The 12,297-nt window shown below is 38.1% G+C and overlaps 2 protein-coding genes across 4 annotated transcripts; both read left to right on the plus strand.

Moving 5' to 3' along the window:
* The first annotated feature begins 15 nt into the window (after positions 1-15).
* On the plus strand, positions 16-3,452 carry LOC110862148 (NADH dehydrogenase). Of its 2 annotated transcripts, none has more exons than XM_022111320.2 (8): positions 16-432; positions 780-1,076; positions 1,139-1,217; positions 1,542-1,707; positions 2,108-2,359; positions 2,449-2,613; positions 2,852-2,983; positions 3,048-3,443. In XM_022111320.2, the coding sequence occupies exons 1-8, from the start codon at positions 249-251 to the stop codon at positions 3,135-3,137; spliced, it is 1,365 nt and encodes a 454-aa protein (XP_021967012.1). In that variant the 5' UTR covers positions 16-248; the 3' UTR covers positions 3,138-3,443. The 2 variants fall into 2 exon arrangements, with proteins under 2 accessions (XP_021967012.1, XP_035701150.1); XM_035845257.1 differs by having other exon boundaries at positions 290-595; positions 3,048-3,452.
* Positions 3,453-4,254: 802 nt separating this feature from the next.
* On the plus strand, positions 4,255-7,714 carry LOC110862104 (cytochrome P450 9e2). Of its 2 annotated transcripts, none has more exons than XM_022111259.2 (6): positions 4,255-4,324; positions 5,282-5,687; positions 5,817-5,900; positions 5,972-6,717; positions 6,792-7,043; positions 7,121-7,714. In XM_022111259.2, the coding sequence occupies exons 2-6, from the start codon at positions 5,371-5,373 to the stop codon at positions 7,288-7,290; spliced, it is 1,569 nt and encodes a 522-aa protein (XP_021966951.1). In that variant the 5' UTR covers positions 4,255-4,324; positions 5,282-5,370; the 3' UTR covers positions 7,291-7,714. The 2 variants fall into 2 exon arrangements, with proteins under 2 accessions (XP_021966951.1, XP_035701158.1); XM_035845265.1 differs by lacking the exon at positions 4,255-4,324 and adding an exon at positions 4,364-5,130.
* The last annotated feature ends 4,583 nt before the right edge of the window (positions 7,715-12,297 follow it).

The following is a 12,297-nucleotide window of genomic DNA, read 5'->3' on the forward strand; positions in this document are numbered from 1 at the left end:
GATTTTAATTCTGAAAATCTAAATCGTTCGCTCAACCTTAATTAATTAACCAAAAGTCATGCAGTTTAATCACTAAAAATATAAACACATTTAAGTTTGTGTCTCTTCACTTCACCACAATTACAAACACGACATTGATTAAAATTTCATCATCCTCTCCTCTTGTTGTTCACGTAAAGGACAATTAAATTCTCTCGCGTATTTTTCATAAAATACTCTGTAAGAACATTGCCAAATTCGTTGCAAAAATGCAATCAACCCTGCATAAGATTGTTGTCGTGGGGGGTGGTGCTGGGGGCCTGGAGTTGGCTACGCATCTTGGGAAACGTCTTGGCCTAAAGCGCCTCGCCCTCCCTACCCTCGTCGACGGCAGCCCCACCCACATTTGGAAACCACTGCTTCACGAGGTTGCCACCGGCTCGCTAAACACAGGTCAGAGGTCAACTTTTGAATAATCTTGGTTGCATTGCAATTGCAAGCCCCACAAGGAAGAGATATTTAGCTCGGGAAATGATGCTAAATGTACACGACACACGCCAATGAAATGATTTCGAACCGATTTTGACTTGATGAGGATGGAATTGCACCTTAGGCCGTAGGTTTTAAGACATGCAAATATTGCTAATAACGGTATCTTAAAATGTTTGTCAAACGACACAATACACAAATGTCCATTATTAGTCGAAATTTTTGCAATAAATTTGTAGTCTGATTTTCCTTCATTGTATGATTTTGTGGACGTGTGAAATTATCGTTTAATTATAGCCTATAATTTATAGGCGAGGATGAGCTAAATTACTTCAGTCATGGCCATGCCACCGGGTACGAGTTTCAATTCGGCTGGATGAACGGTCTCGATGTGGCGAAAAAGGTAATTAAACTCGCTCCCATTTCGGTCGATGACTTTGATGGGAAGGGGTCACGGGTCATCGCGCCTCCACGCGAGGTCCCCTACGACACGCTCGTCCTGGCTGTTGGGGGAGTGTCAAATTCCTTTGGAACCCCCGGTGTAGACGAACATTGCGTCAAACTCGATGCTCCAAAAGATGCAGAATTTTTAAGGAAACGAATCCTCAGTAAGTTGGTCAAACAATTTGCCATGCATGCATAAACGCATTATTTGTTCCCTCTTGTGTAGGTCAAGCCCTGTCCGTCTCAATGGGAACCTCCCCCCAACCCAAACTTCGGATCGGTATCGTTGGTGGTGGCGCTACTGGGTATGTACATATTAAATTGTACTCAATATGCTGACATTGCTAACTTTATCCATTCGGGTATTTGTAACCCATAAAACACAACATTTATACCGGATCCACAAATTTATAAAGCTTACGAAAAGAATCAGGTTACTCAGTCCTGCTGTAAACATCTAGATCATAGACCGATCATTGGACACCATTGGACACAAGCCTCTTAATTTTTATCAGACCTTGTAAACAAAATAATGTTAGAAAGCCTACGCGCTTAACAAACATCCGGCTAGCAAACATCTCACTATGTTCTTTATCGAAAATTTAAACTAACGATAACAATTAATTTAGGGTTGAGCTCGCGGCTGAGATCCACCACACAATTTGCACATTGCGTTCGTACGGGGCCAATTTGTTCGAGGAACAGTTGCAAATCACAATCATGGAGGGAGGACCGCGCATCCTCGGCGGCGGTGACCCTTCCCTCTCAACTTTCGCTACAAAGGAACTCAAAAAGGTGACCACATATTCCTAACGTAAAGTGTTAGAAATTTGTGTAATTTGTCCCGAAATGAGTACAAGTCGTATACATGTTTTTAATACCACATTATGATTGTCAATTGTCAAATTCGAAGAGTTTTCGTGCAAGTTGCAAACAATTGCAAACTTCCTGCAAATTTGTATTCCCAATTTATGTCAAACATTTTGGCATAATCGATCCAACATCCTTTATGAAATCTCTACGATGTATTTCAAAATCTGTCCATTTTGTTTGACAATTTGGTAATTTTTTCCCAAAATTGGTGGAAGTACATACGTACTCTTTAGTTTACTCTTGCTCACCTTTAGCTCATAAATTTTCTAAAACCTTACGCAAAATTCGTACTTATCTAATATCCTTTTAACATTCACATCAGCGGAGAATTGACGTGCGAACGAGCTGTTTCATCAAGGCGGTCACACCCACCGGATTCCTACTCCAGGATGGCACCCTCCTTGAAAAGGACATCAGAATTTGGACAGCTGGCATTAAAGCGCCCGACTGGCTGAGCACACTTGGCCTCAAAACCAACAAATTCAACCAGATTCTGACTGATGGCGAATTAGCAGTGGGAAATTCGGGCGCTGTATTCGCGCTGGGAGACTGTGCCGCAGTTCCATTTCAAAAGGTGGCATTTAAATATCTCTAGATTAACCAAGTTTTGGCGTGGTGTTGACCCCGTAAAAATGTCGCGACTTCCGGTTTAATAAATTCCAGGTTGGCGAAAAGCCCAAGAACAGTAAGGGTCCTCCCCCAGTGATGACGCCGTTGTTCCTTCCTGCCACTGCACAGGTCGCTCATCAGCAAGCAGAGTGGCTTGCGTCCAAGTTGGAGGCTCGCCTCACTTCGAAAACTTGTCCCCCCTTCACCTTCAAACCCCAGGTACTTAAATGAGGATGATATCCACTTCTTTCAAATATCACATTGGGTTCTGTAGCACCCTTCTCTTTTCAAAATTAATTATACAAACCACGTAAAATTTATGAAAATTTTTGGTTTAGATGATTTGATTTTTACGAGAAAAGTTATTCCCCGTCAAATTATGTACATTTAATTTACATGGAGGTAATCAATTTGTAACAAATCCATGAAAATACATGTGGAAATGATTGTTTTTCAGGGCATGTTGGTGTCTCTGGGTGAGGGGAAGGCGGTGGGGAGTTTGGCGGCCATCGTGGGGCCGCAGCGGGACTATTACGTGCAAGGCAGGGGGGCCAAGCTCCTCTACTCCTCCCTCTACCGCATGCACCAGGTGAAATTACGTCTAATCGTCTCAGTTTAAGGGGCATTAACTAATCATGGAAAACATTTTGCAGGCCGTCCTCTACGGTTGGACGAGAGCGGGGCTGCTCTTTATCGGCGATAAGCTGCGGCACGTCGCCCTCCCTCAGCTGAAGTTACATTAACTAAAACTCCCACATTAGTCGCAAAAATTAATTAATATTTCCAAAAACTTACAGCAAATATGAATATTATGTACTTTACTCCTTATATTTATTACACCTTTATTAAGTACTGTTTCATTTAGTTCCTTATAATTTTCTTAGCATGATTGCACTGGCAAAAATAGGTTAAAATAATTAACTAACATTTCCGTTTTCGCGACATGTAATATTATTTGCAGTTCATTTTTTAAAGAATCAATTGTCCCTCACTATTGTTTTCTAGTCGGTCGACCTTATCAAAAAATAAATTATAAGTTTTCACTTATCCATGTGCAACCATTGTGTGCGTAAATTATCTATATGCCACCACAAAAATCCCATTATTCATTACATGCTCTTCGTGTCGTGGTCCATTCCGCCGCCCAGTCACCAGAGTGTGTACTAGAGTTTTGTAACCTGATTTTAACAAGAACACGATGGACTTTATTTACTAGAATTAAATAACTGTCATTCGTGCATGGATAATATTTATAATATTTGCACTAAATATGTATTTATCATGCATGGCATAAGTTATACTGTTTATTATCATTGAGCGAAATTAGCGATACAAGTGCAAATTATTCATGTGTCAAGTGTCAATGTCAACCTCGGCTAAAAGAAAAGTCCATTCTATTTACATATCATCCATGAACTGCGGACCGTGGGGACATTTTGGGTGCAATAGCGTTGCAAAAAAGGTAGAAAAATCCCTATTTCTTTAGGGCTTGGTTCCTTAGCCCCTGCATGGCATCAGCACCACCACTGATTTCTCGTGTCTGTCAATTAATTCACGGCCATTATGTAATTTCCAACTTGAGCCAGGCATTTACAACTTCTCAGAACCGAAATGTGCGTCTGCATTCAATCTCTGACATTGATTTATGTGTATTAGAACCTAATCAGGCAATGAACACTACACGAGTACTGGAAACTCATTGATGGCTGGCCTAAATAGATAAACAAATAGGCCCATAATAAATAAATATAGCTGCGATACATATTTACATATGTGTGATCATAATGCGATAAGATGCGATAAGACACAAGTCAAATGTCAAGTTTATAGAAATCTGTTATGATGTATGCATAGTTATCAGTGGTGCATGGTCATGGTTTTGAACCAGAGTCAATTTGGTGAAGACGCTTGGAGAGAAGCACAATTCTGGGTGATTTAGCAAGTTTTTACTCTTTTTACCATTTAATTTCACACTTTTCGAATCAGAAATATGCAAATAGGGAGTTCATCTTGCAACATACACATACACATACATATTTATATTTGCATATTTAAATACGTACCTATAATAAAAAGGGATTTGCAGTAGAAAATTTGCATATCGTAGAAAATTATTATATTCATCGTATTTCAAATTTTGCAAATAAATAGTCTGGGCAATATTTTTTGGTTATTCCGACAAGATAGGTACCAACCTATCCTGCTTTTAATTCATATTATGACACTTATAAAAGAGCGGTCTAATGATATGTAGAACTCCGTAGTGCATTTTGTACTTCTCCAAGATCTCGAGTAAAATCAACTAATAGCCTGAATAAGTACATATATTGGAATTTCAAATTAGGAGAGAATATGAGCTATTTTAAATTGAGCAATTACAAGTTATCGGCACTACATACAACTTGCATGCTTTTTTAGTAGGTATGCGTATGTAAATTGTACATGTACATACACCATTCTAGTGCATGGAAGCACATGTCTCCTCTTATCATCTACTCTGGAATTCCGACCGAAGGGGTCTAAAAGGATTTTAAATAATAAAAAAAGGTTGTCATTCCTCTTTCCTATTTATATATTCAGCATAATCTCATTCTTCTCATGCACGGAGTTTCGTATGCCTACGCACATACTTACACAATTGGTTAATATCTACCGCAAAATACTTGTTTCGTCTTCAAGTAGATTTACATGCAAATTTACACTTTTTTTCACTAAAACAGCTTTTGCATCGTGTGGGTGAGGAAAATGGACTTTATTACATCTCCAGTTGTAAAACAAGTACATATTTTCCTGCATGTCCATAAAAGTTTAGTCATTTTTGGGAAATTCGTCCATCTTTTGCGTCTCACCGAATAAGTTGTACTCGTATTTATTTCTTAAATTACAGAAATTTTACAACACATCCATACTCTGTCACAACAGTCAGTTTTTGGAATATCGAGATTTCAAATCCAATTTGAAAAGTGAAAAGACACGATGCTGGTCGTCCTCGTCTTTTTCGTCACCTTCTTCCTCCTCGTCTGCGTCATGCTCCGTCGGAACGCTCTCAAGGACCGAGCCCACTTTGAGAATCAGGACCTCCTCTACCTCGGGAACAGGAACTACAGCCTCCTCTACGAAACCCTCATGGGCATCACCATCGAGGCCACGCAGGAACGATGGTACACCCAAATGGTCACAAAAGGCCAGAAAATCGCCGGATCCAAAGAATTCGGTACAAATGTTATTAACATCAACGACCCCGAGCTAATCAAGCACATCACGATTAAAGACTTTGACCACTTTATCGACCGGTGAGGAGCTAATAATTCGGGGCCTAAAACCCTCTTACTAATTAATCCCGAGAATAATAATGGAACATGTTGGAAAGCATGGAAATACATGGAAATCTAGGTTAACTTGTATATCTTGTTTTTACCCAGGCGTGAGTTTGAAATGCCCAAGGAGGAGATTCTCTTTGGGAAAATGCTCTTCTCTCTGAAGGGACAAACTTGGAGAAATTTCAGGTAATTTTTTAATAGCTCCAAAGAACTCTGTTTAGAAACTTATAGAAAAATCATTTGCATAAATAAAACAGAACCACCATATCACCAGCTTTCACCTCTAGCAAAGTGAAACGTCTCTACCCTCTTTTCATGAAGTCTGGTCACTCCATGATCAAATATCTGACCGCTTTTTCCGGCCAGGAGATCAATTTTACCAATGTAATCCCCAAATTCACCATCGACGTGATTTCTACCGCCGTGTGCGGCATTGAGAGCAACAGCTTCGAGCTGGACGAGCCTTCCATGGTGGAGCAAATGTCGCGCAGGATGGAGCTGGCCTTTGGGGGGGTGCAAGTCCTCAAACTGCTCCTGGTCATGTGCTTCCCCGCAGTGGGGAACTTATTCAAAATGTCGTTCTTCGACAAGGAGGCGGAGCACTTTTTCATGCACGCCATCACACAAACGATCCGGGCGCGAGAGGCCAACCCTGGGGGGAAGCAGGACGACTTCGTCCAACTCATGCTCGAAGGCAGGAAAGGTCTCGACAAAAAGAAGGAGGACGGTGAGGAAAATGGTGGTGGTTCAAAATCCGTCGTGTTCTTGGACGATGTTCATATCGTGGCGAATTGTGTCCTTTTCATCCTTGCGGGACATGCCACGACGCACATCGGGATAGTTTTCGCTCTCTATGCGCTAGCCACACATCCCGAAATTCAGGACAGATTGCGACGGGAAATTGAAGATGGTCTGAAGAAGGAAGGTGTTAAAACGGATGAAGGAGAATTCCTATCCTACGACGGCCTCCACGCCTTGAAATACATGGACATGGTCATCAACGGTAATTGACTGGATACATAAATAATAGTTAAAATTTCGTGTAAATTGTGAGTACTTATTATTATTAATACGTAGAAACGCTGCGCCTGTACCCACCAACGACGGCTTTTGACCGTGGGTGTTGCAAGGCCTACACAATTCCTGGGACGAACTTCACCCTGCGGAAAGGGCAGGGCGTCTTGTTCCCCGTTTTTAGCCTCCACAGGGACCCACGATTCTGGCCAAATCCCTTGAAATTTGACCCAGAAAGATTTTCGGAGGAGAACAAGCACACAATAAATCCATACGCGTACATTCCGTTCGGGGCTGGAAATCGACAATGCATTGGTACATATGTAAATTAGTTGCTCCACGATCTAGGCTAATTTGATGCAGTTTTTTAAACATTCTTTATCTGAAAACAGGGATGAGGTTCGCCTCGAGCGAGGTCAAGCTAGGGGTTGCAATGCTGGTCTATCATTTTAACTTGGAACCATCAGCAAACACGACGATCCCGATGAAATTTGCGAATGCGAACACGTTAAAACCGAAATATGGAATGAAGATTAAAATTAGCAGGATCCCACGGTCTTAAATTTATGAAAATTGAGGCTTTATGTGAATTTTTATTCACAACGTTGAACCAGTTCTGTATAAATAATCACATGAACGTCCTTACGAGTGACCGACTAAACTCTGAAGCTAATAATACTTGTTAAATATGCTAAGGAAAATCAGACAACAAATGTCGGTAGTATAAATTCGCTATTATAAAATGCATAATATTTTCTTAAAGGTTTTAAACTGGCACGGTTCTTGAGCCAGTTACACCAGTGCTAGTGAATAAAAAATATGTAAAAAAGTGTGCGTGTTTTAACAGCGTGTGTTAACAAGCCAAAAATATAAACGACATTCATACATACACCACAGGCATTCCTGTATAATTGTCATTCTACTCCAAAACTAAGTATGTATGCAGATTTTGACATGATATTAAATTAAATCGCCTTTTTAACAAAGATGTGCCTTCTCACTCTCACCAAACTTGTCAAACAGTGTTCCATTCCTACTGAACTTTTGATTTGAGCGAATGGTACCAAATCTATACGAAATTCACCAAACTATGTATCTATAATTTTCGTACATTCAGAATTTCTTGCTCATATTATTTACTTGCATTGATCACAGAAAATATGTATTTCATCAATAGAATTTTAAAAAATGTAGTGATTTTCTGCGTCCTATTCAGAAGTTTTTTCAATTAAAAAATATAATTTTACAATATAATGTCTTACAAAAAGAACTCTTAGTTTGCACAAAATGAATTTCTTGCATTTCATGCAAATTACCGTAATGTGGTGGCTGACTGCGTATAGTAAATAAACAAGAGTCAAAACATATACAATAGCATTATTTTATTCATGTCCATCTTTTCTTATTTATTGGGCAGGAAATGCCCATCAAATTGAATATAAAGCATGCACATCGTCATCTTTAGGATGGAATTATCCCCACCATTTCTGCAGTGACGACGTTGCATACTTTCTAATTTATTTATCCACTCCGCACAACCAGACTTATAGATTCGCTATGTGTGTGCATAGTGCGAAGCAAGACCACACGTCTCAAAATTTATCAAAAAATTAATAATGGTACAATTCAACTAAGAATGATATAAAATGTCTTAAAATTATGTAGTTTTTAATCCGTCAAAATTGTTGATAAATTTCCGTCGTGCTTTATGCACACTTGGAGCCAAGCAAAGACTGCTACAGAAATACATGAATCTCGATTTGTTTGGTGGACAACATAAAAATTACTTCTATGTAGAATCGTAACCACTTAAAATACTTAAATATATGCAAACCCACCTTCACATAAAGATTACTTACTTAAGCTTAGTACTCACGATGGACTTTACGCGCGGAAAACGACTTTTGCAGAAATTCTGCTCAATTTAAGCCCGAGTGGTACTCAGGTCTTCGCGTGAAACTTGTGCGGAATTTTCCGCGCGAGCAGTTTACGCTCAATGTAAGCTCAAAGTTTCCGTTAAATCGAGGCAATTCTTTCACGTGAAATGTGAGCGGAAAGTGACTCGCGCCCCTCTGAGTCCAAAATAAGAGGGCGGAGCAACCTCAAAATCTCATTTTCAACTCAATGACAAGGCGGCTAATTTAAAATGGGGCAAAGTGAAACCTGTTTTTCACCTCAAACGACCTGAGTACCTACGAGTGAAAATTGAGCGAAATATACGTGGAATAGTGGTATTTTCTGCCCGCTTACGAATTTCTTTCCAGCGAAAAATTTAACAGAATTTAAGCACGATGAAATTCCGCGTGAACATTCGTCCTGAGTACTAGGCTTTAAGCCATAAACTTGTAAAATGGATTATCTACTTTTTCTATCTACTTGAATGACTTCCACATTTTTACAACTTTTTTTTACGACTCACGCATCTTCTTATTATGGATCACGTAACGAGCCGCTAGCTCCCGAATGCATTTAAATTTTGCCAATTTTATTTATTTTATTGACTAGTGAAAACCAGAGCCATTTGAAATGTGCCATTTCTAAACTGCTTAATCGTGTATTGCCAAAGATTATACGCATGCAATATAGAATCGTGCCCTATTAGATAAGCGTAAATAAATTGTAGAATTTTGATTTTACATGTTACTGGATTGCCACAATATTAACTTACTTAAAATTGTATGAATGTAAAACCAATTCAAAAATTGGAATAAAAAAAACTTTGCATGCGTCATACCAAAGGAAAATAAATAAACAAAAATAGCAAATCTGCATTTACAAACTTATTCAAAATCTGCAAATTAAAAAATCTGGACGTTTATCAAAAAATCTACGACATATTTTCGATACTCCCTTTTCCGTAAATACTTATGTAAATGTCTCAACTACATATTTCATAATTTATCCTACTTTGTTCACCACCCACCCACGAAACAAAACGTTGCATTATTAATTATTGAATCTCATGTTATGTCATGATTTGTGCTACAAACTTTAAAAAATATACATAAATCTCACCATCGTTTAAGATTCGAAGACGAAAGATGTCTGACCTGACTTGTAAATATTTTAGATTGAGGGGACATTTGACCTTCTTTGTTCACACACACGTCAAAATGAATCACTGGTAACACTCTTTGACAAGAAAATCATAGCACAACAGAGAAAAATGTACAAATGCACAACAAATTGTCGAACAGGTGTCATTACGAGAGGAGGAATATGATGCATTGCGGGAAAATTCTGGTCACCCCCGTGGGTCGGGGTCAGAGGGCTGTATATCATGAACATGTGCAGGATGGCAGCCCCTTGAATCGCACGCACGGGGGGCAAGTGAACAAATTTGGGTGTGAAAGTTACATAATTAAACAAATACATAAACTCGCATCTCTGACAAATTAAAAGTTTGCAGAGAATTTGAATATGATTTTTAATGATGTTTATGCATTCTGTATTTGTACCTCCAAAAATTTGAATAAGCATATTTTCTCTCTTTCTCTGCTTACTTAAAGTAACGATACCAATTAGAATTAAAAGTGACACAAATTGCGAGGGTCGAATAAAGGTGATTAATGTCTGCATTTTTTGTTTCTAATTTTTATTTCAAATATGGTTAGTAAGTAACCTTAAATATACACATAATTTTTTAAAGGGATCGTCCACAACATATGCTACCTTCAGATTACAAAATTAGGTTACTCCAACAGTTATGGAACAATTTAACGTATTTACCTGTAAACGGCACGCATTTTTAGGATCACCAAGTTTACAAAGCGGTACAAGAAAACGTCAGATATGTACAAATGCAATACAAATAATTTGCAAAACTTTGACCCCGTGTCCGCACAGCCCTTTAAAAAGGAAGGAAGACGCGACAAACAAAGATTGCTCATTCACTGACCAAATGATTGACAAGATTAAGGAAGAAGACGATTAGCACTTTTGCTTAACAAGAGGACGACCTCCATTTTGTAGTAATTTTAGCATACCAATTTTTATAATTTTATAATGTCTCTCTCACTACAAATTGTTCGCAAACGTTTGAATATTTATCAAACAAAACTGTCGAGAAAGCAATTCGTCGAACCGCATCTGATTTAATTTCGACTGGGGACCGTGCACAAGGCAGGTGATCGATTGTAGTAAGGTTCAAGGCGTCATATGTTAGGTGTGGAATGAAGCACGAGAGTACTAACCCCACGGCACAGGGCAGGGCACAGGTCAAAATTATATTAAAATTCATCAAATGCTTTATGTCAATCCCCAGGCCCACAATTTAATTCGTGAATTCAGTCTTGTCCTGGCTAAAACATATTTTTTAAATCGTAGCCAAAAAATTACGTAACTTTTTCTGGTCGATAATAATTTATTATTAATTTTAACATATTTATTAATGACCTAATAGTCTTCAGGTCAGGATATGACGATACACAAAAACAGCATAAATTAAAAAATGCACGGTTATTAATTATTTCGAAACTCAATTTTGCCACATGTTGCATTTTTTGAGAGACGATCCAACAAAGACTTGACCTCACCATCCATACAAATTCACTCATCGTGATTTTCAAATTTGCAAAACAAAAGACTTACATTAAATTATTTATTGCATACAAATCTAATTCCGTTCCACGCCCCGCGGAAAAAAAATCCAATTTGACCATCCCTCGCACAAAATAGGATAACGGCGTGATTATCAACTTACTTAATTGAAATCATCCATCTTAATTTTTGCAGGAGCTGGTTACACCTTTTCATTTTTCTGTATACTTATTAAAAAAATTAATCGTGACTTGGCCTGCGTATCGATTCACAAACATGTAAAAATTGCATTACCATCACCAGATAGCGAATATTTATTTATTTATCAATCGTGTTGAGCCACAGCATGGGTAGGAATTGACGAATAAATAAATATTCGCACTTTGAAATCCAAGTTATAAAAATTAGTTTATTTTTTATTTTGTGCTTGTACAAGTTTTCGCACTGCTAGAGCCTGCTAATAAACAGCTACCTGTCTTTGGTCACTTAATTACTGACAGGTTCACGCCAAACCACATGTCAACATAGCTTCTCTCTCTGTCGGTCGGCACATCAGATTAAATCATGTCGTGCGAAATATTAAACATGGTGAATGAATTTAATTATGCTAATAATTTAATAATTTAATTAATGGCTCACAGTCCACAAGATCTAAATTACAATAGTTGAACTTATTTGGCAAATTTTTACTTAGGATATGACTTTAGTATTTACCATTTTTCTGCTTAACTTTTTTACCTTAGTTTTACAGCAAATTAATTAATTATTATCAAGTAAGGGCTGAATTGCTTTTATTTCTACGAAAACTGATTAAGTTTAGGATGTTTTACTAACTTCCTTTGAGTTTCGTAATTTGACACATGAATAAACTATAGTAAATCAGTAAATCAGTAAATCAGTAAATTTGTGCTAATTGCATTATGCCGAATTACAAAAAAAATGTGCAGGTATCAACACTATTTGGTGTCAATTTTGACTATTTTGATTTCATGAAAACTTCTGCTTAAACCATAGTTCTAGGTTTTTGCTA

Source organism: Folsomia candida, unplaced genomic scaffold (assembly GCF_002217175.1).
Source record: "Folsomia candida strain VU population unplaced genomic scaffold, ASM221717v1 Fcan01_Sc049, whole genome shotgun sequence".
NCBI lineage: Eukaryota > Metazoa > Arthropoda > Collembola > Entomobryomorpha > Isotomidae > Folsomia > Folsomia candida.

Coding starts and splice junctions, on each gene's coding strand:
- LOC110862148 (XM_022111320.2), top strand. CDS start 249: ATGCAATCAACCCTGCATAAGATTGTTGTCGTGGGGGGTGGTGCTGGG. Junction 1,218..1,541: donor GTTGGTGGTGGCGCTACTGG/GTATGTACATAT, acceptor CAATTAATTTAG/GGTTGAGCTCGCGGCTGAGA. Junction 2,984..3,047: donor CCCTCTACCGCATGCACCAG/GTGAAATTACGT, acceptor AACATTTTGCAG/GCCGTCCTCTACGGTTGGAC.
- LOC110862104 (XM_022111259.2), top strand. CDS start 5,371: ATGCTGGTCGTCCTCGTCTTTTTCGTCACCTTCTTCCTCCTCGTCTGC. Junction 5,688..5,816: donor TTTGACCACTTTATCGACCG/GTGAGGAGCTAA, acceptor GTTTTTACCCAG/GCGTGAGTTTGAAATGCCCA. Junction 6,718..6,791: donor CATGGACATGGTCATCAACG/GTAATTGACTGG, acceptor ATTAATACGTAG/AAACGCTGCGCCTGTACCCA.